General features: G+C 31.3%; 2 protein-coding genes, 1 long non-coding RNA gene and 1 pseudogene across 4 annotated transcripts; 2 read left to right on the forward strand and 2 right to left on the reverse strand.

Annotated features, from left to right (window-relative positions):
• Positions 1 to 1482: 1482 nt before the first annotated feature.
• LOC145820131 (uncharacterized) lies at positions 1483 to 2429 on the forward strand. The gene is made up of 2 exons (XR_014361159.1): positions 1483 to 2074; positions 2174 to 2429. It is a non-coding gene; the product is annotated as an uncharacterized LOC145820131 (long non-coding RNA).
• A 7885-nt stretch (positions 2430 to 10314) lies between these two features.
• On the forward strand, positions 10315 to 23305 carry LOC114287516 (F-box protein PP2-B15). Its single transcript, XM_028230896.2, has 3 exons — positions 10315 to 10794; positions 20492 to 20610; positions 22634 to 23305. The coding sequence occupies exons 1-3, from the start codon at positions 10531 to 10533 to the stop codon at positions 23091 to 23093; spliced, it is 843 nt and encodes a 280-aa protein (XP_028086697.2). The 5' UTR covers positions 10315 to 10530; the 3' UTR covers positions 23094 to 23305.
• On the reverse strand, positions 13337 to 16249 carry LOC145820726 (glutathione S-transferase L3-like; annotated as a pseudogene). The gene is made up of 10 exons (XR_014362814.1): positions 16209 to 16249; positions 15969 to 16052; positions 15756 to 15780; positions 15138 to 15224; positions 14945 to 15037; positions 14587 to 14673; positions 14292 to 14390; positions 14103 to 14205; positions 13914 to 13990; positions 13337 to 13691 (listed from the first exon to the last, which is right to left on the reverse strand). The product of XR_014362814.1 is annotated as a glutathione S-transferase L3-like (transcript).
• LOC114282966 (uncharacterized) lies at positions 16252 to 19339 on the reverse strand. The gene is made up of 4 exons (XM_082914874.1): positions 19201 to 19339; positions 19054 to 19139; positions 16762 to 16912; positions 16252 to 16675 (listed from the first exon to the last, which is right to left on the reverse strand). The coding sequence occupies exons 3-4, from the start codon at positions 16823 to 16825 to the stop codon at positions 16389 to 16391; spliced, it is 351 nt and encodes a 116-aa protein (XP_082771000.1). The 5' UTR covers positions 16826 to 16912; positions 19054 to 19139; positions 19201 to 19339; the 3' UTR covers positions 16252 to 16388.
• Positions 23306 to 24837: the final 1532 nt, after the last annotated feature.

Raw genomic sequence — 24837 nt, forward strand, 5'->3', positions numbered from 1 at the left:
AAGACACCAGAAAGAGGTCAAGCATATACCATTCTAACATCAGGAAACAAATTATATGTGGATAACTTCATAATGATAGCTAAGATGTGTGTTTTTCCTACTCATACACTTTCTAGTAATTTTTAGGTTCTTGTGATTTTCTTCTTTTATCTGTTTGGGTAAAAATACAAATAGGTTTGAGCAATTTTTAGTCAAGTTTAGAATTCTGCTTATAAATTTTCTTATTTTATTTTATTTTAATGCAATTTTTTAGATGAATATTAATATTTTTCAAGTTTGATTTTACTTCTTGTGAAGTATTGTTAACTTCTATGGATATAGGCATTTCAGATTTGTGTAATTTTTGGGGTGTTTTTTTACAGTGTACAGCATAACATTGCATATAGCAGTGCCTTTTCCTCTGCATGATCATCATGATGACATTGAAGCCAGGAAGGGGAGGATAATTGCAACAGGAGCTGTGATTTCTGTAGCTAAGAGACTCGTTACAAATGCCATTGAATTTCAGTAGTGAGGCATGCATGTAGGCTGGTTTTAATCAGCAGTGTCAATACTACTGTTGGGTTTGGAATGGGATCAAGGCCAACCTGGCCTAACCTAATAATTTTTCTCTTTCTTTTGTAAAAATAAAAAATAAAAAAAAAACATGAAAAGTGAAAATGAAGATTGAATTTTTGTTAGCCCTCGAATTGGCTCTGTTCCCACCAAGCTTGATCATGGCAAAGACAGATCCATATGGTGTGAGTCTGCTGTTAAAAAAGCTGATCCACCTAGCTCTGTGCCCATCCCCACTGTGTCTGTATTTTAAACTTCTGATAATTGTTGTCTGGTGTCCATATTTGTGACTGTGCTCGTGTCTATGTCCGTATTTGTTACTGTGTTTGTGTCTATTTTTGCGTCTATGTTCTTGTCCCATAACCTTACCCTAGTGTAGAGTGTTCAATACATGTATTTCATATATTTAGAAGAGTCCATGTAACATAACTTCTCATAAATAAAAGAGTTTATCACTCAAACAACTATTTCTAGACGAAATTACCTAGTTAGTCCAGCCAGCTTTGTGCAAAAATCATTAAAATCATTCGAAGGGGCTTCAGTATTGAGGTAATTCTGTAGGTCCTTCTCAACACATTGATGAAGCCTTTCTAAACCAGCCTCAGCCTTACCTGCAGACAAATCATATAATTTTCACCATAGTACTCGAACAATTTTCAAAGTTGCATTTCATAAAAGTTTGGAAGAAACCACATACCTTGTAAATATTCAAAAAATTGCCTCCTAGCATGTTCATACCAGGGTAGGTAGTACCCATATGCATAGGTCCATTTTAATATTCTCTGATATTCAACTATCTGAGACATGTAACAGTATCAGACATCTTAGCCTAGCTGTATTTTTCACAGTTGGTTGCTGCTTCGTCTAATTGTGTATGTGAACAAAATTTAGGTTATGTAACTTATAAAAAAATGATTTGATTTGCAGGATCAGTTTGATCTACAAGGCAATCCGAGTGATGTAACAAGGATTTTAAACACACAGTTTGGTCGGGGATTGAGTACCATCACCTATAGGTTGCACAAACAATACAAGCAACTTAAGGATGCAAGAGGAGATGAGTACGCGAGAAGCCACCCACCTGCAAGTGTTACTCTTAATCAGTGGACATCTCTAATTGGCAAGAAATGGAATAGTAAAGAGTTCATGGTAAAATTTTTATATTAATTGTCAAAAATTAAGTTTCTTCTTACTAATGTTAATTTTTGTTGTTTTTATTGGTGTTTCAATCGTGTAGGAATAATCACTAACTAATGTGAATAATACGATGCAAATGAAAACAAAACATAGATGTGGATCAAAATCAATCCTGATTAGGGTGCATAGCTCGGTGCGTTCTACTATTTTATTTTATTGGATTAGTAGGCTTTGTTATTTAAATATTTGAAATAACATTCAAAAACAAATGAATCAGATAATTGCAAATGGAAAAGTGCCCGAATTGGCAAAATTTTACAAGGCCATCCACTATAATTCGAACACACAAGAATGGATTTCGTCGGAGAGCCAAGCTAATTATGTATGTACAAGGCTATGCATATTAATTTTGATAAAATTATTTATTTTGCTTTGTAGGGTAGAATTACTAATAATTGTTCGATTTATTTTAAATTAACAGGACAACATGACGCAGACACAAGCAGAACATCTCTCGCAGACTGGTGCGATCCCCTTGAGCTCAGAGGAGTTGTCAGTCAAGGTGCTTAAGCCAAGGTCAGGTTATGTGAAAGGACTCGGAATGAGGCCTTCTTCTTCTTCTATGAAGACTACTGTTGCACCTGCTGAAAGTAGTGACTATATTCAACGACTTGAAATGCAAATAGCACAGCAAAATGAACAAATTGCAAGGTTTCAACAGTCAGAGAAGAAACAAAGCAAGAAGATAGAAAGTATCATAGAGTGTTTGAGGCAGAAAGGTATCACGGGAAATTTTGAGAGTCGGGAAAGTTCAGATTCTGATGGACAGGCTTCTTGGTTAGTAAATTATGTTTATATGTTAATTTAGTAGAAAATTTCTTCTTCAACTAGAGTAGAATAAAAAATTACTTTTGACATTTATGCACAAGGTCTTGGGAAAATAATGAAATATGCATGTAAAGGCCCACAAAACATCACAAACACCTTGAGATGGAGCACCATAAGATGTGCCAACTTACGAAACAAGCATGTGACTCCTAGTTTGAAAACTACTTTGAATTATGTCTTTTTCCACCACTTAAGGTTGAAAATAGGCCATTAAGGGACAAAATAATGAAATATGAACAAGAAGGCCTGGGAAACATCATGAACACCTCGAGAGGAACCAATGTAAATTGTGAAAACTTATAGAACAAGCATGAGACTCCCAATTTAAAAACTACTTTGAAATTTGTAAAGTTCCAACACCTACGCATGAAAATAAGCCATCGAGGAGCAAAATCGTTAAATAGGCAAAAAAAAGTGTAGAAATTATCATGGACACCTTGGGAGGGATCAACATAAGTTGTAAAAACTAACAAAACAATCATAGGACACTCGGTTGGAAAACATTTAGGCTTGAAAATAGACCGTTAGGGAGTAAAATCTTGAAATAGTCGTTAAAAGGCCGGGAAACATCATGAACACCTTGGGAGGAACTAATGTAAGTTGTAAAAGTTTACGGAACAAGCACGGTAAAATTTGGTTTGAAATTTACTTCGAAATTTGTATTTTTTCTCTTCTAGGTTATATGTTAACATATTTAGTGAATGGTTACTTTAACCTATTGCTGCTACTGTTGTTTTTTTTTTTAAATGGCAGATTGGAGATGAATGGATTTGGCAACCTGCAAAGCAAGAGTTTTTTGTTGATATTACCAGACACATCCATCACAAGGTAGTTGTACTTTTTGTTGATATTACCAAACATGTATTTTGACTATGTTGTTGTGGGTTATGATTATATTGTGATGGAGCTTATCTTTTTGTAGATATTTTATTGAATAGATTAAAATAAGCAGGTTTTTGTTGATATTACTAAATGAACAAGCTTTTGTAATGATTTGTAATGGATATTATATTCAGCAGGTTATTAAAATGCACAAGTTACTTTGACTGTATTGTAGTTTTTTTATTTTATTAGAATAGATGTTATAGTTTGAATGTTATATATTAATTTCTTGATACTATAAGACATGTATTTTGTTTGTGTTGCTTTATGAAATAAACAGTTTAATTTTATATTGATTTGTCCTAGATATTTTATTAAATAGATTATTAAAATACATGGGGATTGTTTATTGAAAAATATATATATAAATTGCAAATATACCTCTCATCTGCCCCCAATTTTTTAAATTAATTTATTATTGGTGACGAAACAAAAATTGTTATTAAAGCTTTCAATCCTAACAAATAATTTTGTCACAGATGTTTAGTATTTCATCACTAACTTAAAATATTTGTTGACAAAAATTTTCGTCACTAAAGGTCCTTTTTTTTGCCATCTTTTGGTGACGATATTTTCGTCATTAAAAATTTTATCACTATTTTTAATGATGAAATATTTCGTCACCCAAAAAAATAGAATAAAATTTTATTTAATTCTAGTGACGAAATGGATATTATAGGTGACAAAATATTTAACATTTAGTGATGAAATATTTCGTCACCAAATACCAATAATAGGTGACAAAATAAATTTTCGTCATCAGGTGCTTTTAGTGATGACGAATTGATGACGAACGTGGTGACAAAATTATTTCGTCACAGATCAATTTGGTGACAAAAATTTCACTATTGGAGACAAAGTGATTTTGTCATTAAAGAACCATTTTGTGGTAGTGTGGGCATGTCTTGGTATTTCGTGAGTACTTTAGAGAATTTAGCCTTATCAATTCTCATAGAAGCAGCCCCTTCACACTCATATAGGTGATCCTTATTTCGAGTCTATTAAATACTCCTCTTGAAAGATACCCTTCTAGTTTTTCAAGGTATAGGTGATCATTAAAAGCATAGCTTACCCTAAGTCCCTTACATACAACACATGTTTCAGATATCACTCTCATCATAAGAATGGATAGGAGATAGACTCCCTTAGTGATTTTTGATAAACCACACAAAACATAATTGTCCCTTTGAACTTAGTTCTTGAGATCTCTAGTCATTTAAGTAGGATTAGCATTATGATGACTCTTATATAATAGGCTTTAATCACATTCTCCTCGATGAATTTTCCCTTATTTGCTCTCTGGTCAAACCTTTTGTTTAGCGGCCATTATTTTTCCATTTGACTTTCTCAGTTATGTATCATTGAGTAGTCTATGGATCCATTGTATTATCCTTAGACAATATGCACAACTGAAAACAAATGTTCTACGGTATTAAGTCTTTGATTACATCAAAACTTACCGTTACTCTATGTCACTTCCATTTTTAAATTTAAATAATAAACATAGAGGTGTTCCTTAGGAGTTAATGAAACCATTTTTGCTTCTACTTCAACTTTGTCCTATAGAAAGAATTGAGATTTTTTGTAGACTTACCGTTGGAACCGTTACTTTGGTAAAATCCTCCAAGCACCCTCATATTTTAAGTACTCTAAGAAAAATTAATTTTCTTGTTAAGATATTACCATACAAAAATATCAATACACCCCCACAATTCTGATATAAATCAAAATACAACATTCATTACTTATTGATTATGGTGTGCTTGAATAACAAATTTCTAAATTAAATGTATGAAATAGAAAACCCAGAATAATTACGACTACACAAGTCAGAATTAATGCTTAGATAAAGTCATATTTTCATAAAGATTTTGCCTAAGAACCAATCAATTCAAAAACCTCATTTGATGTATAAATTTTTACAATGCAAACAAAGAGAAATACTTGTATCTCCAAATTAAGATTCAAACTCTTAATTTTAAGTATTTTTTGTTCAAGATTCTGTGGATAACTTGTCATGAATCATGATTAGCAGACAATTCTACTTATCTCCTCCACATTTGTGATAATACATAAATAGCACAAACAACATGACTCATTTATGAACAAGTGTCACTGTCACAAAAAAATGTGTGGCAAAAGTAAATTGGATTATCGCTTCTAATTCAAGAGATAAACTCCCACGTTAATATTATGGTTCATGGTTAAATTTTATTTGAAAGTTTGTGTATTGTTGGAAAAATGGTTGGGAAACCATTAATATTTGAATGAGAAATTAACTCCAAAATGCACCGTTTGAGAATGGTCTTAAGAGAATATTTATTAAATGTAAAATTTGATTTCTTTATTAATAAATTCGTTAATTTTTTGGGTCAAATTTAAACCTGATTCGATTCAGAATTCAAATTCTTTTGAAAGAACAATCATGTCTTTTCTGAATGTACCTTTTCATGGAAAAGAGGTGACTCTTTTGAAAAGTCACCATGACCATTCGAAGAGGTACCAATTCATCTATATTAATAGGCCCCCATTGCATTCTTTTGGTATTGGAATTCATCTTGTGTTTCTTTTCTTCTGCACTCTGTCTTTTCTGTAAGAGAATTCTGCACAGTAAGGTTCGCCAAACTTGCCGTGGTAGTACTACTTATGCAAGGTTCGATCGTTGTATCTTGGGAGACGAACGTCCAATAAAAACTCATGAGCACCGTAGCGAGGGATGAATTTGTCTTAAGGAAATTGCATCCAATACAAGCCTCGATCAAATTGTTTTTTCATTTTCAGATTTTTACAATCTGTTTGTAAGTTTTCTACTTTCCCATAAGTAGTTTTGGTTCTCCGTATATGGTTTGGTTTGGTGTGCAATTATTGCATGTTGCAACTATACGCATAAGTTTATTCTAACAATCTTAAAACAAATTCGCGATTCTAGTTTAATACAAAATGCATATATATTAAAATTCGTTGTGTACTGTTTGTATCCGCATTTGTGCTTGAATATGATTCTATTTCGTGTTGAATTGTTATTACAATATGTTTGATCGTGTTTCTGTTTTTTATACTGAATATATTTTCTGGTTTGATTTTTTTTTTATTTAAAAGAAAATCTTTTATTTTATAATTCAATTAATTTGTTGTGTACTGTGAATTTTCAAATCTGTTTGATACTGTTAGTTTGTGATTTCATTCACAACCAAATGTGAATCGTCACTTACCATCAAAGTAGGCAATTTATAACTTTGACTTGTAGTGTTCACGAATCACGGCAATGACCTCAGTGTAATTTTATTAGATTATATTTGTGCAATTTTTTGGTTCAACGAAATTCTTTATAAAGAATTTGAACTCTGCCTTAACTACACAATAGATTTTTATGTGTGTTTGTGTTATGTCTGATTTGTTTATTTATAGAACTATCATTGTGTATATGATTAATCTACTGTGTACTATGTGTATTTAACAAAAGTTGTTTCGATTGGAGTTTGTGTTTCTGTAAGACATTTATACTACTCTGTTATGAGAAACTGTTTAAGGTAGAAATTATTTATGTTTCCTGAAAAATCTTGTTTGTTCAATTTCTGTCTGAATAAATTCATTCTATTTCCTGTTATTTGTCTGCGGTGTCGAATCTCAAACTGTCTTGATTTATTCTGAAACTCAAAACAGTTTTGGTTTTGGTTCTCATGCATGTGTTATTTTCTACAACCACAATTAAATGAAAGTCACACTATGCATACTTTTTTGTAAGTATTTATTTCCTAGTTGTAATTGGAAGAACCATCTCTAATATATTTGTGGTGAACCTTAAGGATTGACTTAAATCTGTGTATCAGAATATGGGTTTACAAATTTCAGTTTTTTATGGTTAAATTTATAGGAACAGAAATTTCGTATTTACAAAGTTCAACATAAAGTTTTTTTTTTTTTTTTTTTTAAATCTGTTATATAAATCATGCATGTTATTATCTAGTATTGGTTAATTTTTCCATGATTATTTTGATATGACTTGCAGATATATGAAATTATGATTACAAATATTTGTAGTGATTGCCTTACAGATGATAGGCATTGTTTTGAGTGATGAAACTATTACAAGAATAGATGCAACTCTTCTGTTCGCGACTTTTGAAAATTCCGAATTTGGATTTTTTCATGTTATTGGGAATGATAAATTGATATATTGACTCTGTAAATGAGCGTATTAATTTTGGTTTTTTTTTTTTTTTTTAAAATTAATTTGGAATGAGTTTTATGGTGTCATATGTTGCCATGAAATCTTTCATGGAAAAAAAAAAATTTGTGTGATATGTGTTATTTTTTGACTGATTTATTTCCAGTGCTATGTTTAGGAATTAAATAAAATTTTGTTTAAAAGTTTGTGAAATTTTTAATTAATTTCTGATTGTGATGATGACATACCAATGGATCTCTTTTGGAATATTATATGTGTAATTTGATTGTGGTAGTTATATTCTTATAATATCAAAGCAATCATTAACACTGAAAAATTTAAACGTGATGATTTAAATAGTGGTGTCATTCTATTTTGAAAATTCTAAGTGATTCGCGATTAGATTAAGATTAAAATATTTCAATTCCCAATCATTCAAAACACACAATCTAAATCATCAAACACTAACGAAAGTGATTTAGATTGTTGTTTTCGAAAAAACAATAAATCGATACAAACGATTTTTACGTGGAAAAATCACAATTGAAGAACCTTCAATTGTAATAAAAAAATCACGAGCGAAACGCCACTAATCAATCCACTACTAAAGAAAGAAAAATTACAAAGATTATAAACAAATTACCCAACTCATCCAATTTGTCTTCAAACCTTCTGTAACTCTTTCACCAAGCTTTCGTCTCAGAACTGATTAATCTGAAGTTAAATCCACAACTTCACTTGTCGAATCAACGACTACGTACAGAATCAAACTCCTTTGAAACTCCACGTTTGAATCTTTGGAATACCGAAGAAGACTACTCTTGTATGTAATCAATCAACCTCCTTGATATGTGCTTATCAATTCATGGGTTTAATACTCACTCAAATTATCAAGGAATACTCACAAAAATACTCCAGAAGAAAACCTTAAGTAGATCTAAAACACATAATCCTAGTTTTGGAGTGAAACAAATACTTATAGAAATCCTGGACTGTGAAGCTCGCTCGAGCGAAGCTTCTCTCGACCGAGCGAGGAACTTATCTCGCGTGATTTCCATAAGTGGTTTCGCTCGAGCCACGCATCCTGCGCTCGAGCGAATAATAAACTCTTTCAGGTTTTTATGCAGACGCACTTCTTCGCTCGAGACACGCAAGCTTCGCTCGAACGCACATTCATCTCTTACAAGTTTTTGCCAGACGCAGTCTTCGCTCGAGCGAGAACTACTTCGCTCGAGCGAGCAAGACAAAACAGCAAGGAAATTTACAACTCAAGCACACAAGTTTGTTCGCGGGATTGACAAGACTCAGTGACCTAACATATTTGATTGGAAGTAGATATAGGAATCTTTTGGGTTGATTATTATTTCGTTAATAATCAATTGAAAGTTATTTTAAAATAACATTGAGTTTTGTAGTAGAATTTGTTTAACACAAAATTTACATTATATTCAACCTATATTTTTTTTATTATATATAATTTAATAATATATTTAATGTAAATATTATATATTACGAGTACACACAAAATTTATTCCAACAGTATGTGTATTCATTTCAAAACATTTTGGCGACATGTATGACCGACAATTCTCTCACTTTTGTCTCTTTGCCCCTCCTAGAACTAACATATATCATATATGCCACGTACGCAAAAAGATTTTTAAAAATAAAATATATGATATTGCTACGAACTCTCAGTTCATCTGGATTGAGATGGCCAATTTGCAATTCACATTTATAATATGATATAAGTCACATTCTATCATGTGTTTGGGTTTTTAAAAAAAAATCATGAGTGCTGCTTTGGGGTTTCATTTTTTTTTTTGTTTTTTAGTTGAGTGCTTTTTAATTGTTTTGTTTTGTTTTGGATTTCTTTTTGTTAAAAAAATCGTGAGGTCGAGGAGTTGATTGTACGAGTGTGAGTAGCTGTAGTAAAAATATTTTGTACTGTCTGAACCTCTCTCGATGTATTTCATCTTTTTACACCTTTAATTTCATGTTTTTAATGAAATTTTTACCTTGTTGATAAATATATATATATATATATATATGATATAAGTCACACTATGTTTTATTTTGGGATAAATTATGATATTTGTAATTTGTATCTTGTATATGGTCTTTAACGTCTTATATTTTGTTAATTTAATTTAATTGATTACAAATCTATGAATAAATTGATTATAAATTAATAATAAAATGATCAATGCAAAAGAGATTGGACGGTTTCAAATTAAACGTTAGCCCTTTAATCACTTTAATGATAATGAATGGATTATTTTGTCTCTTTATTTTAGTTTAATTTTAAAATAAGTTTTATGAACTAAATTGACACAATAACAAACGTTCAACGGTAAATTGATTTAATTAAAATTAGAAAAAAAATAAAAATAATTACACAAGATAAACTACAAAATGTGACACCTATAAATAAATATAATAGAAAATATGATCATCTTGACATTATTACTAACTAATTACAAATTCCTTAAATAAGAAAAAATATTTGGTGTTCAAAGGGAACCACGGGGCTCATGTCACCAACCAATCACCAAACATATAGCAATGTGTTGTCCTTTTTTCTCATAAAAAAAATGATGGGTCTTATTTTCTCCTCCAATCACCAAAACTTTGAAACACCACCTAACCATTCCTCATGCGCATGGAATAACTTCTCCCTTAAACAATTCAGGATGGCATCATGTTCTCATTTGTCCATCTCTATGTCGTCATATTACTCTATTGATCAAACTAACGTAGCAAAATTCCACTCCATATATGCACAAAAGTCTTATTTAAAAGCCAGCCCCTTACTCAAATGGCCTCATGTTCATGCATAGCTCCACAGCTTTCTATTTAATTTTTTCTTGTTCTCTTTTTTGGGTGAATCTATTACTACTATGGAAGGGATGAAGTTGGATGATTTGCCAGAAGATTGCATCACTCGCATCCTATCCCGGACATCGCCCCAGGATGCTTGTAATTCGTCGCTTGTCTCCACCGTTGTCAACTCTGCCGCCTCATCAGACCTTTTGTGGGAAGGTTTTCTTCCGTCGGATTACCGGGAAATTCTCTCAAGGTTGGTTTCTCCGGTGGTGTTTAGGTCCAAGAAAGAGCTGTTTCACAGGCTATGCAGCCAGCTTCTGATTGATGGGGGTAAAAAGGTAAATTTCACTAAATATATTTCATTGTCCCGCATTTAACAGTTATATTAAGAATGGAAAATGAGTTGGACCCTGAAGGAGGCACCCCCTATCTTTCTTATTGGCAAGTTCTTCTTTTTTTTTTTTTTCTTTTTTTCCTTTTCCTCCAATCACCACCCGCCACGTGTGTATGGAGGGTGATGAGAGTGGTGATTAGAGGGGTCTCAATCACTTCCTATTAAGAATACAAAAAGATTTTACTCAATAATACACAGTTGCGAGATAAAGTGTGTGGAACCCACGTCTTGTCTCACATCTGTCTTCATTTTGTAAAAATTTTATATGCACCTAGACTTTCTCATGCATTTGTATATGGGTAAATTACCGATAGGTCTTAATAACATTAAGTATTATTGAAAGTTAATCCTAGTAAAACTATCGTTAAATTTTTGTGACGATTTTTTACATGTCGCTAAAAATTAAGATTTTTATAAATTATCGTAAAACTTACAATTTGTGACATTTTTTGTGATGAATTTTTTCAACTGTCACTGAAAGTTAAAAATTAGTAACTTTTTTGTGATGATTTTTTTTTAAACTGTCGCTACAATTTATAATTAGTAATGTTTTTTGTGATAAAATTTTAAACTGTCGCTGAAAATTAACAATTAATGACTTTTTTTAATAGTGTTTGATTAAAATGCTAACTAATAACTTAACCCTTTTTATATATCTCTATACATTTACAACCAATCATGCACAACAATTTTTGTTAAATAATTGAGTGACAAGTGATGATTTTTTTTTTTTTTTATAATTTTTCATTTGTTGAGTTTACATCTAAATAATGTCACATCTTAGGAATGCTCATTAATTTTTGGTGTGGACATCCTGTTGTCATTGTTGTGGCAATTTCATCATAAAGATACCATTTTTCATTTTGGTGTGACTTGGTCCCTTCATTCTCAATGTGCCTTAACTGACCATGTTTATGTTCTTCTGGGGTGATGTTGATTTGGTGTGTACAAAGGAACAAAAAATCTGCAAACCAAATCAACTTGGTAAAATCTATTTGGGTTAGGTTGATTGCATTTTAAGACTACCTTAATTTTATTTTTGTCCAAAAAATTTCTGTGATTGGTAAAATCTGTGTTTGGGTTAGGTTGATTGCATTTTAAGACTACCTCGATTCTGTTTTTTTGTCCAAAAAGTTCCAGTGATTTGTTTAAAGTTAGGATAACCCAAATAAACTTGATGACTTTAATATGGGTGAAGAACCAATAAATCTCAAATAGTAACCTTATGAATTGTTTGGTTTTTGGTGTTATTTTTATTTATTTATTTATTTTATATTTTTTTAGATCCATAGGTGTTATTCTAGTTTGAATTGCATCAAAAGCCAAGTATAAACGCGCGTGTTGTGTTGAGGAACAAATGTAAGTTTTTTTATAATGTTGAAAACTCTAAAGGTAACTTCAAAAAAACTAATTTGTGTGTTTTTTCTCAAACGTAACACTCTAATCAATGTAACATTCTAAAAACATAACACTTCAATGTAATATTCTAAAAAACTTGTTGGTGCACATGTCCAAACGTAACACTCTAATTAATGTGACAAAAAAAAATTTCTTAGTCTACTTTTCTCCCAAACGTAACACTCCTATTAAAGTAACACACAAAAGCTCTTTAGTGTCCTTTTTTTTTCAAATTTAATAACGTAATATTCCAAAAAAAAAAAAATTCTTAGTATATTTTTTTCAAACGTAATATTCCAACCAATATAACACACAAAAATCCTTTAATGTACTTTTCCTAAATGTAACACTCCAATGTAACACACTAAAAAACTCTTTAGTGTACATTTCTCAAACGTAACAATATATTTTGGAAACTTGGCTAAAAGCTATTTTTTGGCTTTTAACTATTTTTGGTCACATCATCTCTTTATTTTTTTATACATTTTTTCAAAAAAGTCAAAAAATCAGCTCTTAACCTACTTCCCAAAGCAACATTTCAAAAAAAAAACTCCTTACTATTTTTTTTAAACGTAATACTCTAATCAATGTAACACAAAAATTCTTTAGTCACTGCTGGAAATTGGACTTTTAGTGGCGTTTAAAAAACGCCGCTATATCTTTCAAAAACGCCGCTAATTCCTTTTGCGACGTTTAGTACCAAACGTCGAAGCTGCGGCCGTCGCTGTATCTTAACGACGTTTTAAAAACGTCACGATATTAGAATAGGCGGCGTTTCTAAAAACGCCGCGAAATGTCCTACTATACGCACGCTGACGTCACCAATAATGTTTAGCGACGTTTTGAAAACGCCGTGATATCTGTTTAAAAAAATACAACCGTTGGTATTTAGGTTTTAGGAGGCATTTGTAAAAACGCCGTCATATCCCTTTCCCTCTTTTTTTTTTTTTTTTTTTTTTTTGGAAATTGTGCTAATTTTATTTGATTGAATTTAAAAAATGCCTCTAATAAAACTAAAATATAAAATATTAACTCTCATTTAAATACCTGTAATAAAACTAACATATAAAATAATAACTCCATTCAAATAATGAAACATTAATTCAGTATCTCATTCAATTAATATCCAATCACCATTACCCACAAAATAACATTTCCAAAATCCAAAAATCATGTTTTAACATTAACCACAAACTAACATATATCCAAAAACCATGTTTTAGCATAGAAGTTACTAATAAAAAAGATTGGCTATGCCTCGGGGATGAATGGGAAACAGTTTTATCCATTCATCATGATTAAAAGGTAAATCATAACGACATAAAAAAAATAAAAAAGATTGGGGATTGATAAAATATTTCTTCCTGTAGTGATGTCATATTTCTTTACATCCAGCAATAAGGGATAAAATCTTTCTATGAATGGAGCATATGCTATGTCGACCTGCAACATAGAAATTTTGACACAGATTAGGGGTTCCATTACAATTTACAAATTGACTATATATTCACCAACTTCTTGGAAAGTATATATTAGTTCGCACTTCTTTGAGTACAATGCATAACACAACTGCATTTGTAGTTCAAGTAATACATAATAATTTTAAATATAAGAACAGTAAAGATGGAAAACCAATATCAAATTAGTAGATTGCAACTAACTTACTAGACTGAACTAACCAAGGAAGAAAGGTCCATCAGTAAATTTGAAGAGAGCTGATTCGAGGTAATCAAAAGCAGTACCTGTCAAGGTTTATTAGAGCGGGTCACATTATGATTCATATAAAATGTTAAATTTCTATCTAGATCGTAGTACTTCAAAAAAAAAAAAAACATAGCACGTCTTGAATCTTACTGATTTCATTTTCAGATCCTTCTTTCAGTGAAGTGATCACGGCCAGATTAAAGGTGTTTGTGTAGGATAGCAACTCCTCAGCAAATTCTCTCTTGGTGGGATCCTACAGACATTTGATACGCTCTAGAATTCAAATTTTTGAAGCGATAGAGAGTTGAATTTTATGTCAAGAGTGAAAAATCTACTTACATCAGGGTAAAGAGCTGGTCCTTCAAAGTAGCTATCAATATATTTTAGCAAATCAAGACTCACTCCTCGAATTTCATTATTGTGCTCCAGTGATGGCACCTACTAATTTTGAAAAGGAAAAAAGAAAAGAATCCACAAATATCATAATCCATGAAACAAGAGGGCTCTCAACAGATTTTGTGATTTTTTCCTCATTTGATAGATATAAATTTTTGCAATTTTAAGAAGAGAACGAGGAACACAGAAATTACCAAACAGTATTTTCCGAACAATTAATTATGGTTGAGAATGTAACCTTATTTGGTGGGTAGACTTTTTCCTTGTACCAATCTGGCCTATTTTGAAGATCAATAGGAACTAATTTGATCTTCTCTTGCAGACCCTGCACAAAGAAGTAAAGAAATTTCAAATCGAGAATTGCAGTAACATGAATAAAAGAAAAAAGAAAAGAAATCCATGGGACAGTCCATGAGTTAAATTTTAATCCACTCATGTAGGCTAAATTTTAATCCACTCACAAATGTATGTCATATAAAGCTGTTTAAACCAAACATGGGACAGTCCATGAGTTAAATTGAAAATGAATAGTAATAGAAATCCATGACAATGGAGTAAAACAGAAAAATAAGTAAATAAAATGAGAGCAGACTTACAATCAAAGCAGTCTTAAGACTGCTATCGGAGAATTCAGACCATTTTTTCTGTGACTTGAGTCTTTGAAATATGTCATCAAAATCGCTGTCCCACTGAAACATTAAAGAATAATTACAAACCAACATGCATACAACATAAAGCTTAAATCAAAGAGAGTTGTTTAAGAACATAATGCCAAAAGATTGACCACACCTTTATAAAATCACATTTGGCAATGATTTTTCTGCATGCATAATTTTTGTGAATATAATGCAATTCCCTTAAGTATGAGGTATAACGCTGCAAAACCACATATATATTATTAAACCAAATTAGCACACATGGACACATCCTAACTTTTTTTTTTTTTTTTTTTGATAAATAGGACACATCCTAATTAATTAAAAGTTCAGGTGATGGAGTTATTAGAAAAGTTCAAGGAAAATCTTAAAGATTGGTTTGATTTACTAACATTGACCACGTGGGACCACACATAATCTCGATCTGGACTCCATCTGAGTCCAACTTTATTATCCATACATATTATTAGAAAAAAAAAAAAAAAAAAAAACACCCATACACCATGTGCTTGTCAAACCAAATGACCATGTGATGGTAACAAATCATAATTCCTGCAACAGTCTTACTTTTTGACAATTATATTGTGAGAGAGAGAGTTTTAATTTCTTGAATATCCATTTTGACTTACACACATGCATGGACACATCCTATCTAGTTAAAACTTCATGCAATGAAGTTATTAAGAAACTCGAGGAAAATCTTAAAGCTTAGTTTTGTTTAGAAACATTGAACACGTGGGACCACACATACTCTTGATACGGATTCCACTTGAGTCCTACATTATGTTCATTAATTCAGAAAATGTTGTTGAGTTTCTTTTAACTATTATTATGTTTCACAATTTAAAATTAAGTTGACAATTCTAAGTTTTGTAAACATTCACACCTGCAATTTATATAATAGAATAGAAATACACATGTAATGGAGATAAAGGTAAGAGTGAGATTTTGAAAACGAGCAAACCTTGTGGTTCCATCAAAAAGAGGAGGTGGGTCAGAGCTAGAATCAAGAACAGGGGGAAGAACTTCCTCAACATCACCACCAACCCTGCCAAATGCCAATATTATACAAAGCTGTATTTATTGTATATGAATACGACCCACACAATTGAAAAAAAAAATCACAAAACAAAACCCACTTCAACAATTAAAGATCAGATTACATAAATATCATAAAAGACACATAAAAATCTAGAAAAAGTACGTTTTGGGCATGGATGGTGTTGGAGATGCCCTGGTTTCCATGGAAGAGAAAAATATATTATATCATTTTCCATAGAACTCAGAGATTCCCTCTAGAAAAACTAAAAACAGAGATTAACAAAACTAGACAGTTAATTTGAATGTTATTTTGGGGGGTGGTTTTAATTTGCAACCACTATACCTATACCTTCGCTATGTGCCAACAAACCTCAGCAATTGAAGCGGATTGAGTACTGTGAGATAGTTCACGAAGAAAGCGACCAAATTGGCGGACAGCAATAGAGATGGCTGGAACAACAGAGGAATTGTGGGCAGCTTCCTCATCGATGGGCGACTCCTCCAGCTTCTCTTCTTCTGCTGAGTTCCTCTCTTTTTCTTCATCTGATAGTAACATTTCTTTGGGTTCCATGGTGTCCGATTCAGAAGGTAGTGGAGTGATAGTGTCTTGATTGACTGGTGAGAGCACAGCTTCATCAACAGTTGGAGTTATCTCTGGGGTTTCTTCTACAGGCCATTACTTGAGAATCTGATGGTAAAATTAGAAAGTCCATTACCTGAAGGAAAATTAGCAGCAGCAGCACGAGGATCAAAGTTGTTGCTTTGCTTTGCTACCATCATGTTATCTCAAGTCGTGCAAGGCTTACGAAACTTGATCATATTGAAAAGCATCCACATCACAGCCCAGACCATGAGCCAATCCTGGTTCTGAAAAAGTAAAATTAACCAGACCATAACTATATATGTAAATAGATATGTGTTGGGTTGGGGCAGGTCACCTAGTTAAGTTCTCCACTGCCATTCTCATGCATTCCAAGCACAAATAGTTTATTCATCTGGAAATGTAGAAACTGATAATGTGCTAGGAGATTTTCAACATGACAAATTAGAAAATGAAACCTATGAATTGCTAGACGAAACAAAGACCAACTTTTGTATTAGAACTTTATTTCCCATCATGTGATTCCATGCTCCATAGTACCACAAAAATGGACTTGTCACCATCTTGATAGAGAAATTAAACCACACTAGACATATATTCTTTAATTTTAAGAAAGTTGGTGCTCCTTCCTTTACTACCCTCAATTTTATATGCTAATAATATTTTTCTTCTTAATTCGAATAATCATGTGGTCTATATTGCCTCCTAAAATTTCTTTTCATTTCATATGATTCCATGTTATCCAACAAATGGACTTTGTCACCATCCTCAAAAAGAAAGACATGGGATCATTGACATAATGTGAGAACATAGTCTTTTCAAGGCTGACTTGCAATTGTCTGAGGTGGCTTGCATTATTTGGTCAATGCTAAAGTCGGCCCACAACACTAACCAATCAGTAGAAGCCACCTCAGTCTGTTTTAAATCCATAACAGATTTAAATTCTAACACAACATCAACTTTGTAACACAAATAAAATTCTAACTTTACAATAAGAAGGTATCGAATTGAACGTGATTACATCAAAAGTATTTATAAACAATCTCCATTTCAAGCAATAAAAGGCATATCAATTTTTGTTCTCAGTTCAGGAATGCAGAGTCCACAAGTTGACAAATCAGGAAGAAATACAATGCCTATGAGTGGAAGAAATTTCTAAATTACACAAAAAAAATTTTATTTATTTATTTATACAATAAAAGGCATATCAATTATTTTTTTGATCCTATCTATTTCCTAGATAAAGTGGAGATCTCGATTTCAATTCACAACATTGCATTGCGCTACTTCGTCAATCATAAATTGGAGATCTCAATTCGATCCATGAAAAAGGAGATGATCAGGCTCCTGGATTCCGGATTTTGCTGCCTAAATCCAATGTGCAGGTTGTGTATAGTGCTAATTGCAATTTGATTACGGATAAGGCTTTGCTGGTAATTTACTTGATTCCATTTGGGTACTAATTTACAAATCATAATCTCCTATATCATCACATGTAGCTGTGCCATCATAAACAACAATATCACTGCCTGCCTACTGATGAATTTCTAAAAAATTTCTTATATGTCGTCTAAAATTTTTCTGAATAGGAGCAAAAAAGAAAATTTTCCATTGAAAACTACCTAATTTGCAACTTCCTCAGTCTGACTTCTGCAGGGTAGAAAAAAATTGTTGAAAACTACATTTTGGTTTTTTCCTATGTCATGAATTCACATAAATGGGGTTGTCCATAAAACCTGAGGTGTTGTTTAGTCCTAGATCTGTTGGGTGAGTTTGATTCATGCACTCTGACATTGTTTTCAAAATCCTCTCTCCTAACTATCCCACTTTCTTTGCCAATGCTATTTTTAAATAACACCCCCTTGAATGAGTTCTTTTACCAATCTATCAGAAGAGGGTAGTACCAAACTAAAATAATAATAATAATAATAATAATAATAATAAGCAATTCAATGATAAAAATATTTTTTAAAAAAATGCTAATTACTAATCTGAATAGATGACCGATTAAGGTTTTTTGAAACACACATCTCACATTGACTTGAGCAGTCAAGGCTATTTTTGCTAACTAAGAAAAAAATATCACAATTGCAATGCTGCAGTGTTTATAGACAAGCTCATATACTCATACTTCTCAATGAAACTTCCTATATAATGATTTTCACGAAAAAAAAAGGAGCTTAGTATCCAAGTATTAATCTGATTATTATCCACAACAGATCACTAATTCAAGTGTTTTTGAATCACTGTTTTCTATTTTCAATACAAGTTCTTCCACATCCAAAGTCTTTATAAGGCTTTATTGAAGATCATAATAATGAATTGAGAGATATGTTTCCATTACAGCACTGAAATAGGCTTCAAAATGAAGAGTTTCAGAGAGAGACAGAGAGACGACGGAGCTCACCTTAGTAGACGATGGTGCAGATGGTGTTTTGGAGCTTCGAAATCGAAATCGCTCTGAGATGAAATCACCGAGATCGATCTGAATCTCTGTGAATGATAAGCTTTTAGAGAGGGTTGACACAGAGAGAGAGAGAGAGAACTCACCTACCTCGTTCGTGCAGATAGTGGCGGCGGTGGAGCTTCGCGATCGAAATCAAAATCAGAGATTCAGATGAAATCGAAATCAGAGAAGGCGTAAGGATTCAGATGAAATCGAAATCAAAATCGAAATTGATCCATTGATTTCTGCTGGAAGAGATTAGGGCATTCTGCTGGGAGAGATTAGATTAGGGCATCTGTTTAGAGAGAGAGAGAGAGAGAGAGAGAGAACGAACGATAGACTGATGAGAAGTAAAAGATTAAGGCATCCCTGATGAGTGAACGAGTGTATTACCTAGGTAGCCAGAGAGAGGGCATTTGAAGGCGCTTTTCAACGCCTTCAAATAGTGAAACGGTGCCGTTTTAACATTAAACAAAAATGACGGTTAAAAAACGCCGTTAAATAATATAAAATGTGACGTTTCATAAAACGCCGTTAAATAAACGTCGTCAAAACCTATAATTCCTGTAGTGAGTGTACTTTTTCCAAACGTAACACTTTAATATAACACTTCAATCTAACACCAGAAAACCACACTAGTAGAAATGTAAATTTTCACACTTGACAACCAACACTTCAGCCACCAATCTCCCTAAGAAAAATTCTACACCTCACCTTTCTATTCGCATTCCCAAAAATGAATCAAAAAATAAAAAAAAATGAATCACAAAAGCGTATTAACTTAAACTCAAATGATATCAAATCAAATAAATACAAACTTTCAATACAAAAAAGACTATTGGTTCATAAAAAAACTGTTTGAATTAAATAGATTAACATTCCTCATATAAGGTTCATGGTAAATTTTTCTTTAACGTAATTAGCTTTAACCATGTGTTATAGTTGATTTTATAATAATAATAAATCATTAATATAGCATGTGTTGTTGATTTTATAATTGGCCATTTACATAATGTATAAATCACGTGATAGAGTTGATTTTATTCCACATTGATCAATTCAATTATGAATTCAAAAAATAACAAAATCAATTGGGCCAATTTAGCGTATAATCCGACATAGATCCCAATCTTTTCTCATCTAATTTATTAGATTATATTTGGTTATAGATTTGGGAAAAAAAAAGAAAGAAAAAATGTGAGTTAATTGTGAATAAAATATAGTTATATTTTACTTCTTTTTAAATTTCTATCCTAATCCGTAAACCAAACCTATAGTCATACTGTTTCCATTTTATTTTATTAATTTTTGCTACGTGTATTGAACTCAACATTATTGGAAGAATAAACTAAATTTGATGCACAGTTAATTAATTTTGTTTTTAATGTGTGTGGGGTAGGCATTCTGGTTGGAAAGAATAAGGAGCAAGAAATGTTACATGTTAAGTGCGAGGGAGCTATCAATAACATGGTCCACTAATTCTCTCTTCTGGTGTTGGAAACCCTCCCTCCAATCAAGGTTTGTTTCTTCTTCCTTCATATTATCTTCTCTTTGAAAATGGAAATCTTTAATTATTTTAAAATGAAAACCTTCTCAATTTCACAATAAAAAAACTACATCAAACAACGTGCTGCACTCTGTTGTATTTTACTTTGACACTTGATTAGAGGGTGGTTATGAATAAAAAAAAAAAAAAAAAAAGAAGAGGGTGGTTCAATTATTAGTCACTTAACCTATTGCTTAAAATTTCTAAAAAAAAAATTAATTTAATCTTTTTATTATTATTGATGACTAATTTTTTTAAAACTTAAGGGTTGTTTGGAGTGTCCTAAATAAGTGGACTTTTTGACTTTTTATGAAATATGGCTTGGGTATGGGTTGGGTTTGAAGTGATGTGATAGAGAGGTGATGTGACTTAAATAAGATAGTGACTTTTTGACTTTTTAAATTTTTTTGAGGATATCAAACTTGGCCCTAATAAAGTAAGATATCATTTTAATATTTAGCGTGAACTCTTGTGGAATCTTGAGTCACTAGCATCCAACCCCACTTGGCCAAACCAGGAATGGATAAAAACAAAGTGTCAAGTTCCAGTTCAAGTGGTATTTTGGGTTTTTTTCCCCCTCATATTTTATAAAAATTCTCACGCAGTATGTGGTCCTTTCTCATTTGTTTTTATTTATTTATTTAAATCCAAAAAGCCATAACTTTAATTTATAATTTTAAAAAAGTTACTTGCAAATTCAACTAGAGGAGTAATTATTTGAGTTTTTTATTTTTTTTATTTTTTTATGTTGATCGATTTTCTTACTATTATCTATCCGAGTCCCCTTGTTATTTCTACCACCTTGTTTATGAAACTCCAACCATACTTCTTATTATTACTTTTTTAAAATTATAGTGAAAAAGTGAATTATCTATTTTGGAGTTATTTTTCAACTAGCTTCTTTAACAATGCCCGCTATTACTTCTTTATTCTATTTAATTCTTTTTCTTTTTCTTTTTATTTTTATTTTTATGTTATAACTATTACAATTTAGTGGGACTGCAATTTATTAAAACTGCTTTTAATTTTTTGTTCATTTTTTGAATTTTAGAAATTTGTGTCAGATTATTTGGTGAACGTTCTGTTTATAATTTGTTAAATAAAAATAACTTAAATAAGCTATTTCTGTAAAAGTTAGAAGAGTGGAGTTTTTTACTTTTACTTTTAAAAATAAGTTACAATATCCTATTGGATTTTGGTTGATATTTTGAAAATTGAATTTTTTATTTTTTGTATTTTCTTATTTATTTTTAGTGAATTTTTTTAATATTCTATGCAATTTTTATTTTTTATTTTTTGAATACACGTAACCTAAATGCACATAAAAAATAAAACATTTGTGAAAAAATACAAAAATATACTAAATTGTTTTATTTTTTTGTATTTGTTGAATTTTTTAAAGATTTTTTTTTTCATAAATGTTATATATTTTTAAATGTATCTAGGTTAGGTATAACTAAAAAGTAAAAAAATTGTTTAAACCAAACAAAAAAAGTTATTAAAAAAATACAAAAAATAAAAAAGTTAATTTTTTGAAAGGGGAGTAAAATCAAATAAAGAGGTGTTTTAGAAAGTTGGTAAAAAGTTGATTTTTTGACTTTTTGAACTTATTTTATCTTTTTGTAAATAAATTATGTGAGAGATGATATAATTCAAAATTAATAAAAAATAGAAAATTAACTTTTTACTAACTTTCCAAACGAGCACAAAGTAAGGAGTTACGGTAACATATATTAAAAGAAGACCCCCTTAAAAAGGCAGTTGACTGTGATTTTTACAGATGAGACCGACATCATAAATTAACTAAAAAAATGGTAATGGGAACGATGCTAGAAATGCTGCTTTGACTTGCTCGTTTCTAACATAAAAAATTTAATAAGAAAGCAAAAAGAAAAAGTTAACAAAAGCTTCAACACAAGCTAAATTAGTGTTTACCATAGCTTCCAATGAAATTTTTTTGCTTATGTATTTTGCAAATTGTCCATATTCCAATAGATTTGGTGAAGTTGTGGAGCTAATAACCATCTCTTGGCTACAAATCCATGGAAAGATGAACACTCAGATGCTGTCACCAAACACATTATACAAAGCTTACCTCATTGTTGATTTTGCTGGCCGTGCTTATGGGTTAGACTCTCTCCCATCAGAAGTTTCAATCGAAGTTGGTAGCTACCAATCGCGAGGATCCATTTATCTTCGTCGCCAAGAAAGGAGAAGAGAATCATTGGAGCGCGTTTGGATTCTTAACAGGAATGCAGCATTGAGATCGAGAGTTGTCAAGGGAGAGGAACGCGTTCCTCAGGAGCGAAGCGATGGATGGTTGGAGATTGAATTGGGTGAGTTTTACAGTGATGGAAGTGATAAAGAGGTTAAAATGAGTCTCAAGGAAGTGAAGGGTGAGCACTTGAAAGGAGGGCTCATTGTTGAGGGAATTGAGCTTAGACCCAAGTTGTGAATAATTGTACCATCAATGTCTTAAGCCTGAGCCCTTAGTTACCAATGTTATGAATCTCTTCAAATTTCATATATATTTTTATTTTTATTTAAAGATTGTAGTTTGGGGAGGAGAAGTTTTGTTTGTGGCAAGACTTGAATCCTTAATCTCTCAATGAGATACAAACATCAATTGAAAGAATCCCAATTAATTAGTATTATTTTTACTATTAATATGCTACATATCACTAATGACAGGAAAAAGAGGAATTAGGATGGCTCTCATGCAGAGGGTATATCCATCACTATTATGTGGTCAATGGAGCCTATTTCAGGTCTTATTTCGATAATTTGAATAATTTACTTTTTACGGTACATCGAGTACAATATACATGTAAATAATTAAGTTAATCGGATATATATAGATAACCCTTTTATCTAATTACATTTGTATTCAATTTTATATTCAAAATCACACTTACTATTCATTTTTTTAGATTCAAATGTGATTTGATGAAACTACTATCAATGTCCAATCAATTTGATTGTTTGTAAATATGTTCTACTTGATATATCCTAAAAGGTAAATGATTCAGATCATCGAAATAGTATCCGGAGTGGGCGCTATTGGCCACACAACAGTGATTGTGCATAACAACCACCCTAATTCTGAAAATAATAATAATAATATATCTCTTACTTTAAGGCCCCGTTTGTTTTCAGAGGTAGAATGGAGGGGATTGATAGTAAGAGGATTAATAGTGAGGGGATTGTTAGTGAGGGGATTAAGTAAAATTGTGTTTGTTTTGATGATAGTTGTTAGTGTGGAGATTGTTAAATTATTTTTATATAAAATAAATATAAAATAATAAAACAAATAAAAAAATACAAAAACATTAAACATTAATGTTTTAAAAAAAAATGCTCAACATGTAAAAAATTTTAAAAAAATAAAAATAAAATAAAAAAAATTCAAAATAAATAAAATAAATAAAATAATGATTTTTACTTAACAAAAAATACAAAAAATTAAACATTAATGTTCAAAAAAAAATGCCCGACATATAAAAAAATAAAATAAAAAATAAATAAAAATAAAAATTTTTTAGTCCGCCAGACTATTTTTCTAATAGCAAGTCCTACAGGCCTATCATAATCCCCTCCCCAAGGAGATTCGTAGTTCGGAAGGGATTACAAATCCCCTCTCTATCTCTCAAAACAAACATGATATTAGTGGGTTCTACCTCACTATGAATCCCAATCCCCTCCCTATAATCCAAAACAAACGGGACCTAAGAGAAAAAAGTATAATGAAGTTTTTATTAATATGTACCTTTAAGACACATTTTAATCCCCGTAAGGCTAGCAGAGGCAGAATTATTAGAGACCACCACGGTCAATGGGTTCACTACTACAAATAAAGATCACATTTTTTTTGTGTGATGTATGTTTTTTAATCACATCTTTTAAGTTTTATTAAAGTGTGATATTTGAAAGTGTGATTAAAAGGAGTCATTTTTAATCACACTTTTTAAGTGTCATTAAAAAATGATTTCATCACATCTTTTAAGTGTGATTAGAAATATTTAGACCACATCTTTTAAGTGTGATTAATAACTAATAAAACCTGTGATAAAAAAAAGAATTCGGCATATTTGAGGAATAATCAATATTATTTTTGTACGCGCATTTGAAGAATGTAATACATACTGTATACTATATTTTGAATCACAACCATATATTGAATGAAATAACATCATATATTT

This window comes from Camellia sinensis, chromosome 2 (assembly GCF_055761805.1).
Source record: "Camellia sinensis isolate YWXY chromosome 2, ASM5576180v1, whole genome shotgun sequence".
Classification (NCBI taxonomy): domain Eukaryota; kingdom Viridiplantae; phylum Streptophyta; class Magnoliopsida; order Ericales; family Theaceae; genus Camellia; species Camellia sinensis.